This window comes from Rhopilema esculentum, chromosome 2 (assembly GCF_057945365.1).
Source record: "Rhopilema esculentum isolate cy_ngs chromosome 2, ASM5794536v1, whole genome shotgun sequence".
NCBI lineage: Eukaryota > Metazoa > Cnidaria > Scyphozoa > Rhizostomeae > Rhizostomatidae > Rhopilema > Rhopilema esculentum.
In genome coordinates, this window is record NC_142816.1 from 5,046,113 (window position 1) to 5,068,535 (window position 22,423).

The window sequence follows — 22,423 nt, forward strand, 5'->3', positions numbered from 1 at the left end:
TGTCCATTGGAAGGGGCCTTTGTGTTGGCATACAGGTGCTACAGCGAACTCAAAAGCTATTACATTTACAAACAAACCCCGCTTTGTTATTCTTATGGCTATCTTATCGTTCGGAAGGGACAAAAGCTACGTTCTCACACCCCGCAGACAGGAAAAAAAGCCCCCTCGCAATATTCACGTCTCCACAAACTCTATCTCTATTTCTGATTCCCATCAGAATTGGCGCAAATTTGAATGCAACAGCTTGATAACATCACATATTCAAAATCTTACAAGGCTGTGCACTTAGTTCTTTGCTTCGCGCATCTGTTTGATGAATTCAGAACATAAGCTCCAGCCATTATGAAGCTCTAACATCATTCGTTTCTTTGAAGGCTTAATTAACGATCGAACACCGTTGAGGGCCTGTTCGTGACAATACAAAGTGTACGTACATTCGTGCGAATCAAATCAGTGACTGTCTGCAAGAATATTTGCTCTAGTTCTTGTAAGATTGGTTCTTAAGCTCAGGCAAAATTTGTGTCTTCAGTACGGAAGAAACATTTTCCAGAATGTCTCCCTTAAAAATCAAATAAAAATCGAATTTCGAATATCAAAACGGTGATTCCTAGGTGCGAAAATCCTAGATTCGTTATTCAAGAGTTTCTTAACTCTCAGAAATTGCAACTAATGTTTTTAAAAATAGTTTCCTATAAAACAAAATAGCATTATGCCGAATATGATTGACTCAACAAAAACTAATTTCTATTGTCAGGAATCGAAAGCTTGAAACTTTTTCACTCTTCTTCTAATTTTTTATCAAAAACCAAAATTTCCTAAAGTTATGTCAGGGGCTGCAGTTTTGAATTCTTTAAATGGAACTTAAGTATTAAGTTCTGCATCAACTGACTAGATTAATGATGCATCTCAAAAAAGCAACAAATGTTTGAACTCTTTATTGGTCGTTTCTTGACATTGAAAGATAGCTATTGAAGGATGAGACAGAGGCACGTTTTCTACAAACAGAGGCACATTTTCTGCACTTGTAAAACGGTGACAAAAGAGAGCAATCATGGAAAATACTCAATAGAAATACTCCTGAAGGATGGCAATCACCCACTCTAGTGACATCAATACATTGTTTGTAGTGTCATCGCCTTTAAACATTCATTTACCAAAAACAATAAGCTTGATTTTCAGTCACAGAAATAAAAGAAAGTGGCCGGTGATTCAAAAATACACCAAAGCATAGCGCTGTTCTGATCTTAGCTTTGTCAGCTAACAAAATCACCGCCAAGCAAATTCAAAAAGTAAATTTGTAGCTCTATGAGTAGTCATTTAACAAAGCCATTGCGGTTAACAGAAAGTATTTTAGTGTATTGAGTCTCAGAGAGGCACGTGCCGATAGTTAAAAAGAGGAGGCTCTTGCATTTAGTGGCGCGTGCGATATCTTCAAACGAACACACCCTGCGAAACCTGAGCTCTCCGTTGAGGTGCTTATTCCTGTTTAGAAAGTACCTTGAAGCACACAAACCCTTTATTATTTTGCTTCATCAATTGAAGAAGACAGCGAAGGGAGCTAACACATTACGCCCTTCCACCTACTGACCATGACTTCTGATTCCCGCTTTATCCCTCCTTTGAAGTATTCCCTGCTCTTGGTTATTGAGCTAGTACTCAGCTTTCGTCCTTTCCTAGAGTTTAGTAGCCCTTCGCCCTTCTAGAGAGAATCCCTTGCAAGTAAACACCTTAAATAGATCCCTCGAGAAATTCCCCCAAAATAAAGAAATAATACTCCGTAGAAAAATGAATGTTTATCCTCATCTAGATAAAAGAGAACGCTTTTGACTGGTGCGAAAGGTTTGTAAGAAACTTTAACTGGTACGGGTAAGATACAGAAAATAACGACAAGACGGGTAGGGTATTGAATAAATGGCGACAACTTTCTACCAACACCCTGTTTTAAGTTCTTTTGTATTAAGCGCATCGAAGGGTGGTGTATTATGAAGGCTTGAAAGATCAAGGGAATCCAGTTGATTTCGTAATATAAAAGTTCGAGGCATTTTAACACCAGCATTTACCTTTCCAACTTTTGTAAAAAATGTGGCAAATTCATTCTTCAAAACTGGTTGTTATTATAATGAAATAATTCATAGTTTTGCTGTGTAGCGCGAGTTTTACCCTTGTTCCGATGCTTACTATGGGTTAAAAACTTTTAATACAAAATCACAACTCATTTCGCAGTGATCAGGGGATATCATAAACTCAAAACAAATCTAGCGAGGTGTTATAATTCTGGTTCATAAATATATGATTTTCACGACACAAATTTCAGCAAGAAAGTTATGATGATTATTCTGACTTCCAAAATCCTGCATGTTTTGTTGGGCGGGGCTCAGTGGGTAAATCTTGGGTTATGAAATTTTGATACGAAAACAAATTCATAACTTGTTCTTTGTTCACTCCCAATAATCATTTTCGGTTTAAAATACAATTTGAAGCGGCATTTCACGGGAAAGGCGGTAGAATTTGCCCGGGGGACGTTAAAGGAATAATATATTTTGTGTTGTCCCCCCTTTGATTGGGTGAAACTGAATATACACAATTATGAAAATGAAACCTGAGCGACAAAAGCCGGCTTTTGTTTGTAACCTATTGTCTGTGTGCAAACGAAACAAAAGAGTATTGTTTTCTAAAAAAGACAGCACACCTGTCCTTATCGACCGATTCTTATTACATCAAGCTTGTAGCATAATGTCCGTACGATTGCAATGCAAATGGCGTTTCAGACTACAGACCCTAGAAGTAGTTAATTAATGACACAGGCAGTTTCGTAGTTTTGAAGGTCTAGAAAAACCCATCTTCAGACCAAACAGGCTATTAAAAGCCATTAAATGGCGCTTTGAGAACCGATCCGATTTCATTTAGGCGACAAATCTTTGATCAATGAAATTACTAAAGATGTTTGTGTCAATTTCCGTTTGGCGCGTGCCGTAGCGTATTCTGTGTAAAATCAAGGATTAAGTGTCAATAGACTAGAAAACCTCCAGTACAGATATATTTGTACCCGTAGAAATCTGATATCAAATTATGAACATTGTGGAATCATATTGACGAAAGGTGACTTTCCAGGGATGAAATTAAGCGTGCGAGGGTTGTTACAAACACTACCAAGCACGTGGATGCAAAACGTTGTAAACTCGTATCTGTACTGAGCACATAACTTGCAAACATAGGGACTCATACCTTTTTGTAGCAAACATAAAAAATTACCTTATAGATCGATCAAATACTCGAAGTTTGACAACGATTAAATCTATATGAACTTTAGATTTTGAAGGAAAGGATAAATTCTGATATTTTGATTGAATGAAGAAACATTATAAAAATTCCAACACTAACCTTCAGTTGTAACATCAGAGAAGAGGCAACCGTTGTGTGTGAAACTTTGATCTGGATCTTGAAATCCACAATGGTTATTCTGCTCTGCTTGAAATGATGGTGAATGAACGATAGATTCTGATGGAGTGCATGGTGGTGGACTTCGTTTAGTCTGTGAATTACACTGTCCCTGACTTACAGCAGTGTCGAAAAAGTTGGGCGACGCCATGCTGCGGTTTCCAAGATCTGTCAGAAAAGGTATAAAATCCTGAACATCTTCACCAGTGATTGCGTCAGGAACAACTTGTAAATTGTTATTGGGGCTCTGATGAACTGGGCTGTTGTATAGATGCATATTGAGAGCGTTCGTGTCTATAAGTTTGAGACTTCCACGAAGCCTTAAGGAGCTTTTCTCTGGGGTAGAAGGTGGTGTTGGCAGCCCAACGCTCATGGGGGGTTTCTTCCATAGATCTTCACCAGACATTCCGTTTGGGGTAAGAATATCCTCGTAGAATCTTTCAGCTGCGACAGGCAAATTGTGGCACTGCTCGTAGTCAAGTCCTTCGTCATACAGCATGCTAGCTGGTTGCAAGTACTGTTTTGCTGGATTGACGAATACCTGTAATTTATCAAAGAAAACATGTTTACAGCAATAGAAACACCGTAGATACAACAAGAATCTAGATAAGAGAGGCGCTCTTGAAACGCTTGATACCCTTGCGTTGACAGTATGATGACGAAAAGAACTGGGTTTGAGAATGGCATCTTACCGCGTATTTCAAAATCTCTTATCAACTTGCAAAAAACAGTCCAAGTGGTCTGCGGTGTTCATGCGAGAGAAGACTGCTGTCCAAAAGCACTCCTAAAGAGCAGCCACGCGCGATATCAAAAGATTTTCAAATGCCCGCGACGCTTGAGTGACTTCTGTTTTATCGGATGGCGTTCAAGTGATCTGATTGGCTATCGTATTCTGTATCTCAATACAATGCGTAATGCTGTATGCGCAGATTGCTACCTTTTGTTTATGCCATCAACAGCAGGTCTCGATCAAGCTGGGAAGCTTATACACGATTCATAAAACAATTACGTCACCACCAAGTCACGATAGATAGTAGCTGAATTCGCTGAGGAATATGAGTCATGCGATAAATTTAAATATACCTAACCAGGAAGTGATATAAATGATGACAATATAACAACGACAAAGTATAAACTATGCTTTAAATATTGAAGCAGCAAATGAGCAAGTTTTTTTCACCAATATGGTGACTAAAAATCATATCTTAAAGACAAGAGAAAGCAAAAATATTGATGAGAAAAACAAAACCATTAATAGCAACGCTTTTTAAGGTGGAACTTTTTCACAATGATAATCGTATAGTTTGATACCTAACGTTTTTAAAAGAAAGTGGACATTTCTTTTCGGTGCAAATTGTTCGAGTATATTTATTATTCATTGATACATTTACATAATCAGTGAAATTTTGGAAAAACATGGGTCTGCTACGGGGTGGATCCTTAAGCAAATTATCAACTAGGAAGATGATGAACACACATCTGAAGATGATAAAATTTAACTATTAAAAACAACTTCATCCACATAAAATAATAGTCCAAGTCTAGACAGGTTCCCCTTTGATAATTTCTTGTAAGATTTTGTTAAGATTTCAGAAAAAAGAAATTATAGGCAAAAATCGATTAAAAATACAAGACATTATAAGCAATCGAACAAACTGTCGGAACATTTATTCGATGTCAAAACAAAAGTGCTGAGTCAAGCATCCGTCAACCGCCATTTTAAAGGCTTGTGTTACCTTCTTTGCTTTACAATCTTAATTTTGATATTTATTAGAAAAATAAACGCAATCTGAATAATGTAAATCTGATTTTTCTTTCATTCAGTATGAACTGAATAACCCCCTTTTTAGTGGGACTTGAGCTGAAAGAGGGGTTTGTCTTTATAAAAAATATAACAAATAAAATCATTTAAAATAACAATATTTATAACAAAATTATAATATAGTATTTTATAAAAAAGATATAAAATATAGGTATAGCAATAATGTAATTAACACTTGCCAAAGTCCTGCTCTACTCTCATTTATACAATATATTGCTGTCTAGAATATAGAGTACCACTGAGGTAGAGGGTGGGGGGGGGGGGGGTCACTGAGGTAGAAGGTGGGGGGGTCACTGTGGCAGAGGGTGGGGAGGGTCACTGCGGCAGAGGGTGGGGGGAACACTGAGGTAGAAGGTGGGGGGTATTGTCTATAGACAGTACGCTTGTAAGATCTTGCTAGAACAAAAAACTTATTCATTTATATTTTGGGACCCTGGTATCATAAATTCTGCAGGGACCGATAAAAATGTTCGTAAAAGCAGTGGCTCGTTACATTGAGAGTTCGTTGTTCGGGGGTTGAGCCCCCTTGTCAATGCCAAAAATATGCAAATTTCTACATTTGCTATTGTTTTTTGCAACATTTTGCGCAAGAGCCCCCACCTTGTTATTTCGATAGCACTACACCACTGGACCAAACTTTGTATTCGTAAAGTGAGAAGTTCGTAATTAGTGGTGGTTGCCATATAGGAATATGTCCTGAATGCAAGCCACAATTTTCCATAGTTTATAACATGGACGTACCCGCTTCTTTAGACTTCATTGGATTTCCAAGGTAATCAGATTTTAATGTCACGCAACATGGATGATGTAAAAACCTAAACTTGGTACTTCCTGGTTGGGCTACTTGAAACCAAAGAAGCCGAGGGCTTGGAATTTAAATGTGTAATTTAGGTCAGTGGGAAAATTTTGTCTTGAAGTGACAAACTAAATAGTATCACTTTCGAAGTGAATGACAAAACGGTACCAGTGACATTTTTTCCCAAGGAACAGATTGGCCTTTTAGGAACAAAATTGTATGGAACAAACATTGCAAGTTTTGTGTCTGTTCCTTTGGTTTTCCTATTGCTTCTTCATTTGTTTGTCAACGAGAGGAAAAATTTGTAATTTTGTTCGGGTAAATATATTGACACACGGAAACCAATGATTCTCGGTGATTTTACAATTAACAATCATAACCATTATCGAAGTTCTCAATCAAGTAATCAACAAAATCAGTCAGGCAATCATGATCTCATTTATTACCATAATCACAATTATAATCACTAAACAGCCATTATCATCATGATGAAATTTCAAAAAACATCAAAACTATGTTATCTATGCTACCTATAATTTTTTTACCGTAATTTTAAACATTCCAAAAACAGATTCTGATATGGAGCAGGGACTGCCTGAAACCACTGGGTGCTGCTTGATTCTAAAAGGGCCATTAGGGTAGAATGTCACCCATGTGAGTATAAATATAGAAATATAGAAAAAGCCTCATAACGTGCAATTTATTTTGGTTACATTCGCAAAAATCATTTTGGCAATTATTTGCAGGAGTTCATGATCACATTTGCGGCGCGACAGTTCTCAAATTAACATCTGTTCGCTTACAATCGTTACAGAGGTGTGAACAATAGATGGTTAAATAAAACCCCCTAAGGACGTGGTTAGAAAATTAATTTCTAGATTGAGGACTATTACAGCCAGGTGTTTGATCGATAACAAGGGGTTACCCAGTATTATAGAAGCATAGCTAAACCCTGAAGCTTTTCGTTATAAACAAGTATGCTTATCTCAGTATTGCAATAAGTTTTCCTATAGTTAAAATTCAAGGCTGTTATCTTATGTCAGTCAAAGCTTCAATAGCATCTAAATCCAGTTCCTTGGTCCTTCAAAACAAAAATAGCTAAATAGAAGAGCGGCATTCGAAGCTGGTTTTTCTATAAGTTTTCCAAACATTCCTTTTGGAAGGCGGGTAAACCCTGTTGTTTACCTTAGGGTCTAAAAGGGTGTCAGCAAACCTGGGGCAAATTTCAATTGTGAATGGTCTTTCGAGCTTTCGAGCAAAAAAGTTTCTAGGTGAATTTTAAGGAAATTTATAATGTATTCTAGCCAAAATATAAATAAGATTATTTGACTTGTGAATTTTGATCTGTAAGGTAAAGAGAACAGAAAATATCTTGGTACCATAAGATTTGGAGATTGCCAGCTTCAAAGAAAGCATTTTGGATTAGCCTCTTATGCTTTTTGTTAAGGTGGAGTTTCGTTTCTGATGCACAGATTGAAAATTATGAAAGAGCACAAGATAGTTGCCTTCTAGAAAATAGAGGACCGGATCAAATATATATTTAAGTTCGTGAATTTTTAACGCATTTCAAATGTCTTGCGTTGTAAGTTGAGACAAATATGAAATAGTCAAGGTCTAAATACTCCGGATTCAAGGATTGAATTTCATAAGAACAAGAGCCTCAAATAAGTCAAAAATTGTGAAAAAGCTGAGACAGAGGCTCTGTAAAATGCAGGGATGTAAAGACATATCTGTCAGGCCCGGGTACCTGTTCAGCTTACCACCAAATGCACTATACACGTCCAATGTATTCCTGCAGAAAAATATCGTGTCTATTACTTCTGACAACTTTAAGATTGAGAAACTCCAGCCTCGAAGTTTGTAAACGTTAAGAACAGCCAGCTTGGACCTGAAACTACCAGTTTCTAAAAACAGTGTATCGTGTCATTATTGGGGTTTCAGGTATTTTGGCTAGGAATTGAGTGCAGGTACCAAGAGTACAGATGTCAAGGCTCTATGGCAAGAACAGAATTCTTTGTTTGGTTAGCTATATCAACTCTTAATTAGTTCACTAGTGAACTCTTTTCAGGAGACGATTTCGACAGGTTCTTTAAGCTTCCTTTCAAAGAGTAGGTACCCTAATGACATATGAATAAATTTGGGTGCCCCTTTGTCTCTAAAGAACTTTAACAAGCGGGCTGTCTCTATTCTAAAGCCATTCGTACCTGTTGCAGGAATATAATTGCTTTGACATGCAAACAAAGTCCGATCCCTCGGGTGGTGAACAAATATCTAAAACGAGGTCAACATTCAGGCGAGACAACTTAAAATTGATATTGCGAGATTGGCTTGAGGAAAGCATATCTAATAAACAAAACATAATTCGAAAACAAATTTCCCCAGTTTTCCACAAATTTTGGTTGGACTGAGGGAACCTAGAACTTGCCTCGGCGACCGAAGATTAGGCCTTTTCTGATGTCCTATTGTCCATTTTATTGTTATCGGGGATTACAGCCAACCGCAAGCACCTGTCCATCCCAGAGACAACTAAGAGATGAGCGCTAGTCAAATATATGTGTCTTTGTTGTATTTGGACGTGATAAGAACTGTCCAGGCTACGTCAAACCTGATTTGGGGCACCGGTACAAACGTCGAAACAGGATGGGGTTAGAAGATTGGTGGGGTGAAACATAAAAAGAAGCGATCGTGCATTGTTAAGAAAAAAGCAAAAGGATCGCGGAAAAATCTAAAAAACTATAGAAAGAAGTAGAATATTTTAAACCTTTTGGCAAAACAAAGAAGGCTTAGTCCTCCAAGCATAGACGATCTTTGAAGACTGGAAGGGCGAATCGCGCAGATCCCACGTTAACTTTGCCGGTTGATCCCCAGGCTCAGTTCCTTTGTCTTTGCCCCACGAAAACCAGTTGCTAGGATACATGGTTTTTGTACACAAATATCATTATGGTGGTTTTAAGAGCTACATAACTGAGCTCAACTGAGCAAATCACAGAATAAAAAGGGTTTTTAAATTCTTCATCTTTCAAATCTTCTCAGAGATGACGTCAAAGTAACGACTCCAGAGCGCAGGATGGTATATATTTGTAAAGTCCATATTTCACTCGTGTCAAGTTCTTGGTATATTTAATTTACTAAAGAGGGTCTTTTATCGCCTACACTTAGGTACTCCAACGAATTCTATTCACAAGGAAGACGGAATTCGTAGAAATTTCAAGAAGGTGTTTAGAATAGTTTCTTATGAGATTGTGAAACTTTGTCTTCTCGATTATATTTTTCTAAAATCTTCTGATATTGCTAGATAGCATACTTTATGAATAAGATAAAAAAAGGGATACTTTATGAATAAGATATCAAAAGGGATACAAAGAGGAACGGGAAAGGGCACCAATGGATTTGTAAACGGTGTTACCAAAGAGGGTGTTAAGGGTGGTGCCAATTGACGTGCCAAGGGATGCTCAGGCCTAACACAAATGTTCATCGAAAATGGAAGCATTGTACATCGAAAATGGAAGCATCATCGAAAAATTGTACCCTTTTAAAAAATGGAAAGCTTATTTTTATGGTGGTGTAATTTTAATCACATCATGAAGTCTTTCATCGGAGAAACAACTCACAAGCAATTGGCAAGCGGTTAAGGATCATTTCAAGTCCAACAAAGATTTCTCCACAAAGGAGAAACAAATTTTGACTGCATATCTATGGTGCGTGCAAATGACAAAACGCCAAGTGGACCTTTTGCATTTTTGGAGCATTTGTAAAGAAAAATTCAGCATGATGTTCCAGTCATGATGTTCCAAAATTAAGATACAATATGGAATGCATACCCTTTATTCTAAAATTAATTCCAATTTGCAAAAATCAAACAACTGAGTCAAGTAAATGAGATTTGCTGTTAAACATTTTACCCAAAAAAATTAAGATCATGCCAAAAAAATCCCAAATTTTATGATCATGTTTGATTTTACCAAAATTGTACCCCAAATTTTAATCTCTACTTGAAAAGGTAACACGGCACATCCCGCACCAGTGTAGGTGGAAATTACCATCCCTCCATGGTGGTACCATCCTCATTTTGAATGGTTAGTGGGGATGTGGTGGGCATGATTCCACTTTTAAATGAAAAATGACTTTTAATTTTGCGAGCAGTAACTCCCTTTTTCAGCAATTGACTGTTAACGTACACTGGAATACATAGTTTTTTGTTTCATTTTCGTTAAACCAGTGCACAGTAATTGAGGTGTTTCCATTAAATACGCAATCAAGATGGAACTGATCTTTTAAAGATTTTGCAAATAGAAGATGCACTGATTAAAAATAATTTAACATAGACTTCGGTGCCTCTGGCTATCATTAACAAAAATACCTCCTATGGAAGAATCATTAACAAATTCATCCTGTTTCTAAGCTCAGTGCAATTGCTTTCTCAAACACTTGTCTTGAAGCAGAGTAATCTTTCGTTTGACGTAATCAGCCCTAAATCGATTCATGGTGTCGCAGTCCTCGACTAGATCGAAAAAGCACAAATTCGCAAACATATAAATTAAATCGACACAAAAGTTGAGAAATCCTATTATCAACGTAAATCAGTTTTCTGATGTTGGACTATCACTATACAGGCCCTTATCAAGAGAACTGCAGGTGAGCAAACAAACCCTAATATCTGTTCATCCTGTTTTGCCATTATCATCAAAAAATGAGCAATCAGACCAAAGCTGTAGGTACAAAACTCAAGATATGAAAAATCTCATACAAACACAGGATTTGGGCAGCTGTATCGGAATAACCATCAAAATTTTATCACATACAAAGATAGTCAAGACTGAAGTCTTCATCGCGATGAGGAAGGGTAATTCAAGCACAAAGAAAATTGCATGCGCTAAGAGTGAACAGATTTATTTAGCTTTCACCGATATTCAGATTAATATTCTTTGAAAAAGGCTAAGAAAAGGCTGAGGCTAATACCCTTGTGCAATAGAAATACCGTAAATCTTCGAATTGCCCCCCCTCCTTCGAAAGAGCCCCCCTCGAATAAGCCCCCACTCTAGAACTACAAATTGTCAATAAGACCCCCTTTGAATAAGCCCCCACTGCTACCGTAAATTCTCGAATGGGACCCCTCAATTTGATGAGGTTGCCTATAGCGTTTTATTGAATTACCACAACAAATTCATATTTTTGGTAGTAATTAATTAAATGTTCGCAAAGAAATTTCTACTGATATAAACGAGGTCTTCTTAATAATGACTTCTTAATGTCTACAATAATTTTATAAGCCCCCCCTCCTATAAGCTCCCCCTCCTATAAGCGCCCTCCCTCGAATAAGCCCCCATTAAAAAAACCAATAAAAAAATAAACCCCAAGGGGGCTAATTCGAGGACTTACGGTATAGATTAATTGCTCGAGGGTTTTTGCAGGTCAACTTTTTCGAAATTATAGGTCAAATAAATCACCTTTGGAATGCTGATCAATCTTGAGCAATTGGGCTCTTGCAGCTGACAACTGGAATCACTTTTGGGCAGAGACTGCAGAAACAGGTTTCTCAAGGGTTTAGCCCAACCCCCCTTCCGCCCCGCCTTGAGATTCCTAAAATCTACTTTAAACCCATACAAAGAATCATCTTACTATCTAAATCCTACAAAGAATAAACGTTTTTAGCCACCATTCCTAACACATTGTGTAATGCAGTCCTAGCCCCTGGTGGCAGTCGTAGATAGAACGTTTAAGAAAAGCATAAGTCATTTGTAAAATGAAAGCATACCAATAATAATAAGGGCAAGTTTGCAACTGTCTTTAACCTCAGTTCTCTCTGGCATTCCTGGATTTAACTGGCATGATCAACAAAAAGTATATATCTAACCAAATAGGGGAGACACGAGATACCCAGATGGATGCGATCTTTCATTTCTTCTGACAAATACCTTTTTCAATATGCTTAAAGAGATATAGGCTTTTATTCGAAAACTACAATGCATGGTACTTCAACGAGTTTTTAAAAAAATCAGGAAGGATTGTTATAGAAGCCACGCCAAAATAGAGATGTACTTTGAAGATGGAAATGAATTGAATAAACCCTTCTCAAACCCTTTGAAAGGCTATCCAATTTGCAAAATAAACTTCAAAAAATTGGACGTAGGTCGAACATAAAATCTTGTTAAACCCTCTTGAAATGTTTAGCATAGCATCTTCATTTTCTAGCTAATATTTCTTGTACAAGTGTTGTTATGTAACAATTTTCTCCTGATTTGAAGAAGAAACACCAGGTGCGTGCAGAAGCTTATCAAGTACCACAATTAAAATCAGCTAAAGATATGGAAAATACACAGATATTGCTTTCGTTTGAATCTACATTGACGTACTGCACTGGCAAAAGAAATATTTTACCATTCATTTATACACAAGGTAGAAAATTCCACTTCAACTACTCGACAGTCAAATGAATGAACAGGAATGAAATATTAGTAACACCCAAAAGGATACGACTTAAACATCGCACGAGCCGATTTGACTCATGGGAAATATTAATTGAAGGCAACATTCTACAGGTGTATCTTGAAGTTATGCGGGTGACCTAACGCCAAGGTGTTATTATATGAAGAGGCGAAAATGAGGGGCCAGCGATTACTAAGGCTCAAGCCGGCACGTGTTTTCAACGCCAGCTACTTGTCCCAAAAGAGCATTTAGGCCAAGCGAAATAGCGCACACATGGCTTAATGTATCAACACTACCTTAACACAGTTAGTCATAACAAATTCCAGTGTAATTAGTTTCCTTCTAATGTAGTAGTATAATATGTTTACATCGAGTCGTTATACCTCTAGAGACAAGGTGGACACGCTCTTAACTCGCCTACCATATTAGATGCAGGAAATTGTAGGTGGTAAGAAACGCTATCCACGCGACAGATAGGCCCATCGGGGAAAAGCGTGTGTGCCTCAATAAGGCGCTAATACTTATGTGTAATTTGATAAAAATTAAAAGAGGAACGGAAATAGGCATTATCAGTTTTAATGCAGAAAACACTTTAAGACCTGACAAATGTAAAGTCACTTTTTGACAACGATCATTATAATAATCATGCCATCATAATCATGGTTTTCCATTGATTCTCCTCGCAGTTGGAAGAAAGCAATCAAAACCAAAGGTTATTGCAGCTTCTTCGAGATATCATTCAATATTCTCAGTGATTTATACTCAATAAAAAGAAATTCTTGAATCATGAATATTTAATCATAACCAAAATATACAGAAAAATGGCTGTAATCGAGCTCTCTAAATGGGCAATGAATAGAGAAGGCTGGCCTTGCATAAATTAGTGGAGTGTTGAAGAAATGACACGCTGGTGAGGTTAAAGATTGATTCATTTGGAGCGAAGTGATATAATATCGATTGCAACATAAAGACAAAATAAATCAAAAGAAGCTTTGAAAAATAACAAAAATAGATGGAAATATTAAACATTAAAATTTTTGCAATTAGTGGTTTTTATCCAGCATTTATTTCATCTCTAATTAGAATAAATGGCAGATGGAAGCAAAGATTTCTAGACAACTTAGCTTAGGCAATAAATGCCGCACGAGCATGTTTCGCACACTATTTAGATGTGCTGCACAAAATCACATGAGTAACAGTTTGAAAATCAGAAAAATGTTTTTAGTTGAAATCCTGCAATTAATGCAGGCAAAAAGTATTTATCACTAATTTCAAAATTGACAGTAGCTTTCATTAGAGATGTATCATAGTTAGCTGAAAGTTTAAGACCAGAAGTTCATAAGGGCTTTGAAATTTACTGTTTATACGAGATTTTGGTGAATCTGGTTACCTCAACACACATCACATCACAAAAAAACAAACAATCTGATTTTAAAAAGGTGATAGAATACTGGAAACAATTATGCAACATATTGAAATGAAAGAATATAAATCGATATTTAAATAACGAAAAGTATAGTTTATCATACGCTAAGGAAAGGCCGTCGAGGTTTCAGAGGCCGTGGGGCAAAACGGAAAGATGAGGCTCCCTGCAAGCGCAACGATTAGAAAATTGTCATGACCACGCCTTTAAGATTATCTTAAAATGCATTTCTGAATGTTTCTTGCAGCCATTTCTTGCAATCCCTTAAAACTTTATACTATTTTTCGGCATACATTTGCAAGGTTTGATTAATTCCATTCTTAAAATGAAATCAATTACCTTACTAGGCCCAGTAGACCTCGGGACCTTGGGACAATTTGCCCTCCTTACCCCCCCCCCCCCCCCTCAGCGGCCCTCCGCTCTCGAAGGCCCTAAGGTCAGTGATAATGACAGTCATTAAAGCATGTTAAATAAAAAATATTTTAGCTTCTAGTTAGATTATCAATACCAATTATATAAACTCCAAAATCTTCAGAGCAGACTACATACCATAGGCAAAACAAGCTTTGTACTAACAACGATTTACTTTCTTTCTAAAAGCTTTCTTCGTTTACTTATAGTTTCACTTGATATTTGTTCTTTTCTTTCAATTCAAATATGATGAAATCATAAGTATAAACTTGAAATGAAGATTTCGAAAATTATGAAAGTTCTGATGATTTTATCATTGTAGCAATAAAGACGACAATGGTGACGTTATGATAAGTGATAAGCACTAAAACGAATTTCGTGACCCCTTCTGGTCAATACCGTCACAAAAAGCGATATCAACTACGTGATATCGTGCAGTGACAAAAAATTGCACTTCAAAGTACACACGAATGACTAATATTTGTAAGGCAACATATATTTACCGTATGTCCACGCAGATATCCCGCAGAGAGATCTGCGCAGTGGCAGAATACCGATTAACTAAGGTTTATATCGTGACTGTCTTGGAGACACCCAAAGGTTACATAAAGAATAGGACAGGTACTCGTTCTCGTTAATCAAATGCACGCTTGGTCTGTCTTAGGTCATGAACAATGAAAATTGATATGTCATGTAAGTGCAAAATTACTAGGCATTTTATATCCTTTCTGTTAGCAGTTGCTTTGAAAATTGCTCTTGCTTGTGTGGAAAAACCATGCAGGTAAATAATTGAGACTTCTAGCTAAACTAGGAGTCAAAGATGGAAAGTCACCTGTGTCAAACTTGTTATTGTTTTGTACAGTTATTTTCTGGTTGTTAGAAAGAAGCTTCTAATGTGAAAGGGGTGTGGGCAGTAAATTGAGGAACCATTAGGGCTTATTACTTATCTTAATCCTCTGTTGCTCGTTAACTGACAAGCCACGCTGCGAGAAGGGCTTACAATTGATACACCAACAAACAAATTAACCTACTCGTTCCAGCACCCAACACCTCTGCGCAATCAATAATAATTAATCCTATCCCAATAAGAAACCTTCAGACAACAGACAAATCAATAAATCAAATAAAACATCTGGTCCTGCAAATGCCTATTATATGTAGATTTTACTGTACTTCCAATCTCGAGTCATCTACATAAAAGCAAGGCGGTATCCAGGAGGGAGGTTTCTGGGTAGAGAAGAGAAGAGCTTGCTAATTGTAATTATACTTCTCATTGAAAAATGTGTGGACCATGGTCCCCTGGCCCATCATTGGTGAATCCCCTGGCTAGTAGTAGATTTTAAAACAATAGGTGATCGAGGCATTTGTTGATGTGTATTTACACGATTTTGGAGGTTTTTTATCATTTCCGCCTGACCTATGACGTCAACGCAGTTTATACTGTTCCAGTTAAACCGCCCCCTCCCCTACTTCCCCCAGCCAGCTTAGGTCACCCTGAACCTGCATCAAAAGTTTGGTATACCTTTACACATGATACTTGCGAGCTATCTTTTAATTTTGAAGGAATGAAACTACATTAATCAGATTACTAATAGAATCAGCTTATTTCTTATCGCTCATCCAAAGACAATACATAAAGTAGAATTGTCTGCAGGTGTACCAAAGCAAGCTCGGATGGGGTGAATCTAGCAAAGTTGTTAAAATCTTATTCTGGCTCACGATCCACTATTTCTATAGTACTAACAAATCCTATTAGCCATGGCACTGAATTATTAAACGTAGTTATGGGAATAAAACGATCATTTCTATTAAAGAAATCCAATAGTTACATTAGAGCAAACCAGATCATTGCCAGAAGGTGATGGTTTAGATTGATATGATCTGCATCGGTAAACACCGGGGATCGTAACTGTAATCAAGATAATCAAAAAAGCTAGTATTTAACATACTTTGATAATCAGAATCGTTACCACCATGATTGCTATCACCCTAATCATCAACTTCAGTTGTTCTAATCACACACCTAGTCAACATAAACGCGAATGCAATAAGCATTATCATAAACTGCATCATTTACATCGAAATATCACTATCATCATAATCACGGTGATCATGATTCTAATCAACACAATCACTTATGAAGTTGTCATTACCATAAACTTAATCATTTACATCGAAATATCATTATCATCATAATCGCGATGGTCATGATTCTAATCAACACATTCACTTGTTTAGTTGTAAAGTTTTAAGTTCAATGCAAAATCCCTGTTTTCTTTCGCAATTATTTCAGTGTCAGCATTTTTTGTTCTGATCTTTAAACTGGCAGCCGGCGAAAGGTCATTTAAAAATTTGAGGGATGTATACGTCATGATACAAAATAGCAACTAACCTTGAGGAAATTCAAAGCTGCAAAGATAAAGTTTTAACCGTTTTCTATTTGCAGATGCAACTGCTATTGATTATGAATATAATCATAAAGACAATCTTGACAAATAATTATAATAAAGTATTTTTAGCTGTGATGAGCTGCCATGCATTTTCTTGAAAAGAGAAAACAAAAAACACATTAAAAACAGTGTTCGCTCTACTTTTCACCTTCATTCTTCATATAATTCTAGCACATAAAGTTGCGTATTAATTAGTTGTGAAATGGTTTCTTTCCAAGAGTATTTGACCAGATCCCGAGTAACACATGCATATAGACTTCACTCATGTCACAGCGATCCCAAAGTGTTTTGCAAGTTTAAAAGCAAAAGTATACAAGATTCTAGAAACTACTTTTAAAACGGCAGGAAAAAGTAATTGTTTCAACATAGCAATATAAGACTTGCAATCAAAGAGTCTCTGACTAAAGACAGTAATGGAGAGAGTTTAATGGAGAGAGGAACACATTTTTCATGTTCATGTTTTCATGTAATTATGGACCTGAAGTATGATACAGAAGAACCTGGGTCCCATTTCTTTTACTTGGTATTTTGAAATATTTCATCGGTCCCTGTACACATTTTTAACCTGGACGTGATAGGCAAACGACCTAAGGTAAAAGAAGGGTTAACGCTATGTCCAAAGTCTCCTTGTAAGATCACCAGTAGTTTGCGGGAGTGTTTGCTACGTTTTCGCGAAGGCTGGTAGTTTTCAGAAGATGCTCCACATACAGAGCAGAGGGTGAAGATTGGATTTTTTCATTAAGAGCCAGTAAATTGAAGTTCAGGCTGGCTGCTTTAACTTTTTCGAAAATCTTGGGCTGGATTGTTCTTAATTCGTTCTTAAATGATTAGAATGTAAGCAGTGCAATTCCTAGCCTTTTCGCTATAGGAAAGTGCCCAGGCCTCATTTCTCAACAAAGGGAATGAGGCATCCTTTATTTGCCGACAACTTTGAAAATTCACCAAAAACCTCCCCTACTTGGCAAAAAACACAGCGTTTTTAGGATGAAACATTGTTTAAAAATACATTTCATAGTGGCTCAGCCTTAGCTTGTTCATAATTGTTCTTAACTTTTGACCAATGTTCTTGACAATGACCTTTCTTTACCGTTTACAATAGAGAAATCAAGCACGGGACCATTCTCAAATGAGCACAGAACCAAGATACCTAGTGCAACCGCAAAGCCAATCGTATCCCATTCAGGCACGGAACCAAAGAGTTCTCTTTTTCTGTAGTGTAAATGGGGTCTGAAAATTTATTAGACAGAATGCGAACCAAGTGGACTGCTCTTTGTGGTCAGTGACTACGGGTTCGTTTGTCATGAGGAAGTTGAAGAAATCTAAGTGGTACTAAAACGATCTCTTCTTTAAAATAATGCGACGTTTGTCTTTGAAAAGTAAAGAAGAACGGCGAAGAAGTTTATTTTAATACTGATGAAAAATCACACTGAGATAAATTACGCTACAGTCGTTTTCAAGCAAAGATGCGCGAATCAGAGAATTTTGACTAAAAGCCAAGAGACTGTCCCTCGGGGGACACGCATATTGAGAGACAGCACGGAAAACGCAAGCAACATTCAAACGCGATTTCCTAATAGTGGACATAATCGTGGAAACAAAGGGGGTGATTGCGTTCCCACGGACATTACATTTTTGTCAATTGAATGAAAGCACATGGCCTAAGTCTCTAGATCTATTGTGTTACTCATATTACAAAACGAAGAGCACGTGTTTCGCCGGAAATAGGCTACCACAGATTAGCCTAGTGCTTATAAACTGGAGCAAACGCTTTGTTTTCGCGGTCTCGTTTTTATTTCGCAAACACAAACAGATAACAAAAGACACGTGTGTCGATGAGCTGTGTGATGGAATTTGAGAAAGAGGTCGCTACGAAACCGAGATAATAACAATAGGATGCCGCTGAACGGGTCAAAATTCATTTGTTAATTTGACGGAACAATCATTGATCTTGATTTAATCACGTGATTTGGTATCACTACCGACTTTCACACGAGTAACCTTCAATTTGGTAAACTTTTCTCGTCGCTGTTTGCAATAAGAGTTCCCAATAAAGCTGTGTATCTTAAGACAGTTAAGAGCGGTCTGTTAATTTTCTGAAAACAACGACTTCTGGCATATTTTCTACAAATCTCTCTCATATCAATGCAATTGCCTGTGATGGCTGTGAACACGACTTTGTTTATCGTTTCCTACGTGTAGTTGTATAAGAACTAGATTTTGATTTCAACACTGAAGACATAATAATAATATCTAAAATTTGATTTCTCTTCCTAGATTCCTGAGACAGAAATAAGGGCCAATATGAGCCGAGACACCGTCTACACGGACACGACTACCAATGACTTCTTATCAATGAAAACGAATCAAATACTTTGCGTGCACACGAAAACGACGTGTTCTAGATCATCCGCTTTCAAAACCTACAAGGGGTTTTCAAATCTGCGTTTTCAATCAAAGATATATCGTTTTTTATGCAGAGTTCAGGGAAAAGATGATTATTCCTTGAGACAATTTCTATCAGTTTGTAAGCATTCCTCATGATCAAACAAAATAAAACGGGGTTTGGGAAAAGCATTTCAATTTGTTTTGTTTTACTGGCCTTCTTTGAGCTCTTTGACCGTGTTACCGCAAATTTTCTTGGCTTGGGTAGGAAGGGGAAAATGGTAGATAACGCATTCGTTAAGACAGAGCCTGAAGTGGGCGGAACCTTTCTGAGCAATAATGCCCTTATTCGCAAGCTGAGTCCTGTGAGCCTCCTTCTGGGGAGGGAAAAGTCCTACAAACCGACACGCAACTTTGTTTCAGAAACTCTTTCAAAACAATTAAAAACGTTGAAAACCATAATTCTTTCACATTTATTTTATTCCTAATTGAATTAAATGATTGAGATTAAATGAATGAGAATGGCTAACATTGCTGACTATTTTGTTCCGGTGAACTGGGGGTCAGGGCTCATTAGTTCATGGTTTGGGTGAGTTAGGGCTCACGAGTTCATGGTTTGGGTGGTATTGTACAATGATTGAATCCTTTGGCGCCTCCGGAGGCGATTCTTTCGAGTGAATCGCAGACGGTAGAAAAATGAAATCTAGTCAAGCTGAGAAGATAGGCTTTGAGTTGCGCGCAAACGCAACTTGCGCTGATTTATGCACCTAATTCTGTTATTTACAAGCATTTAATATAGGTGGAGAACGAATTTGTAAATATGCACAAGAAGAAAAGCTTGTTTATACAATTCTGAAATCACTTTGTTTGTGGGTAGGAGAAGCCACAGGTGCGTGTGCCCAAACATAATTACCTTTGACAATCAATGCAAGAATACACATATGGCTGGATGAATAAACGCAACAGGCCTAAAAAAACATTAGCCACCCTCAGACAATGGCATATTCTTTTGGTATATCACACCAATAAACGCTTACAGGTTGGCGAAAAATAAATCGAAAATACACAAATCGTTTTTAAAGACACCATGGCGAGCGGAGACACTGTTTGTCTACAGTCGTCTATAATTGAAAATGGGAATCAATTTTTCATCTTTGAAAACAAACTTCGCCTGAATCCAAGATGAACTGGAATTCGTTCGCAGACAATGATGGCTGCTCATCGTAACATATGAGTGAATAGAAAAGCAGAAAAATTATAAGTGACGATTTTTAGAATATAACACTAGTCGATTTTTAGAATCTAGTACTCTAAATTAACATTAACACGAGTCTTCAGCTATGTGAGAGGTTACCAGTCGTTCATCGGCAAAAAAGGCAGGAACCAATCAAAAACGCATCATCTCTCCTCCGCGTTACTTTCGAAAACCATCTGAATAAACTGAGCAAATTTCAAATCTATAAGACTTTGATATCAAAAGTTGTCCAATGTTTTGTCGATTATCATTTTGAGAAGGCCAACGGACAAAATTTATTTACAGAAACGAGGTTACTGTTACCACAAACAGCGTATAGTCGTGGAAATTGTTCGCGTTACCATTCTGAATTAGACTTTCCAGCAGAAAATTTTCTCGTTTAAAAAACAAACATATTTTGAAAAATAAAGTTCCCTGAATTCACTGAGTTTCCCTAAGAGGGTGCGAGGATGGGGACTGTTATGAATTGGCGTAATGCTATGAAAAGAATAATGGGGCACAGAGGAAGATTTCTAATAAATGGTAGCTAGAAGTAAGAAAGGGCCAAAAGAATAAAGAGAGAGCCAGTATACACAGAAAATATATTTAACAAAAAAGTGACACGTCGATTTCCTATGGATATCCACAAGCAAGAACAAAGTAAGCAGTTTTAACAAGGAGAGGCACGACTTTGAATATGATATCCATTGACCAATAAGTTATGACAAAATGACACTGTGACAGTAACATTTAAACATAAGAAGGGCAATTACTCTTCCTGAAAGGGTATTTACAAAAATTTGGGGGGGGGGACGTTGCTCCTCGTTTCCCTGATTCCTACGTCTTTGACCACAAATATACTAAGCAAAGCCTGTTACAAATCAACGGCTAAATACTTAGCTGAACAGAGTAGCACGAAGCAATGTTAGAGAAATGCCAAGAAATTTTGAATGAATTATTTCAACCAATTTCGATTGTTTTCTTAGTAATGGCCATGGGAAATGCTAATTGAATAATACACAATGTACATTACCAAGAATATTGACTTTCGAAATGGCAACTAAAAATGCCGGATAGAGAGTCTAGATTTTCCAGAAAAGAGACAAGAGCTCAAACTAATATATTCTCTCAATTAACGAATTGAATCTATTGAAATTTTTGATATTTAATATAATCGCCATGTGATAATGTTGGGTATGATGATGGTTCTGCTTAGAAAGAAAACGAGATGAGAAAATGTTCAGACATCATTTGTAAAAAACCACTTCCTTCTCGAGGCTAAATTGGCTCAGGTTGCTTAGCAGCAGATATGCAGCAAGAAATTCAGAAAAATTACTATAGTTCTTTTAAATCGATGCTAATTTCATTGTCACTCAGTCATAATCCTAAGTTGACTTTTAGAGCACCATTGAAAGAAGATTTTGAGCAAACTTTGAGTAAAATAGGTTTTGAGCAGAATAGGAAAAATTTCAACCAGAGGATGGCTTGAGGCGTTTTTGAACTCTGAGTTACCCAATGTTGTCGACTTTCTATTTTGTCAGTTCAGCTAAAATATTCTATCGGGCTTTCATCTCCTTGCATGTTTACAACTGACTGAGAATCCCCTGAGTATAGATCATCCACGTAGTTGTAGATGTCGGCTAGGGGGGTCAAACTCGAGCAAGAACCATACCAGAGGGGAGCAGGCTTTAAAACAAGAGAGCAGACATATAACATTCAGATATATTTGGACTAAATCAAGCTCGTGGAATTATAATTATGCCAGCCTCTCAAAATATCATTCGAAAAACTGTAGCCAGAGGGGGCAAGTTGTTGTCAAAATTGTCACTTGGGGGCACAGCCCCCCTCCCGTGACCCCTGCAACTACTTGGCTGGAATAGATCTAGACAGTTAACTTTTTCTCATAGCACGAATTTATGTCAATACTTCTTTTAGACAGCATGATAATATTAGCAAAATAACCTTCAAAGCTACCGAAAAACGAAAGGCAAATGGATTCATGTTTGCAAATTACCGGGGAACTTCTTTGGGCACCTTCCGA

The 22,423-nt window shown here is 37.2% G+C and overlaps 1 protein-coding gene across 2 annotated transcripts in view; it reads right to left on the minus strand.

The window, feature by feature from the left end:
* LOC135695354 (uncharacterized) overlaps positions 1-22,423 on the minus strand; it is a 44,206-nt gene that overhangs the window by 6,163 nt on the left and 15,620 nt on the right. Inside the window, exons 1-2 of one of the 2 annotated variants that reach the window (XM_065214424.2) lie at positions 4,131-4,678; positions 3,382-3,979 (exon numbers count right to left, since the gene is read on the minus strand). In XM_065214424.2, coding sequence (XP_065070496.1) covers positions 3,382-3,937 — 556 coding nt within the window. In that variant the 5' untranslated portion in view covers positions 3,938-3,979; positions 4,131-4,678. Of the gene's footprint in view, positions 1-3,381; positions 3,980-4,130; positions 4,679-22,423 lie in introns of those variants that run through there. The other variant, XM_065214423.2, reaches the window with a different exon arrangement.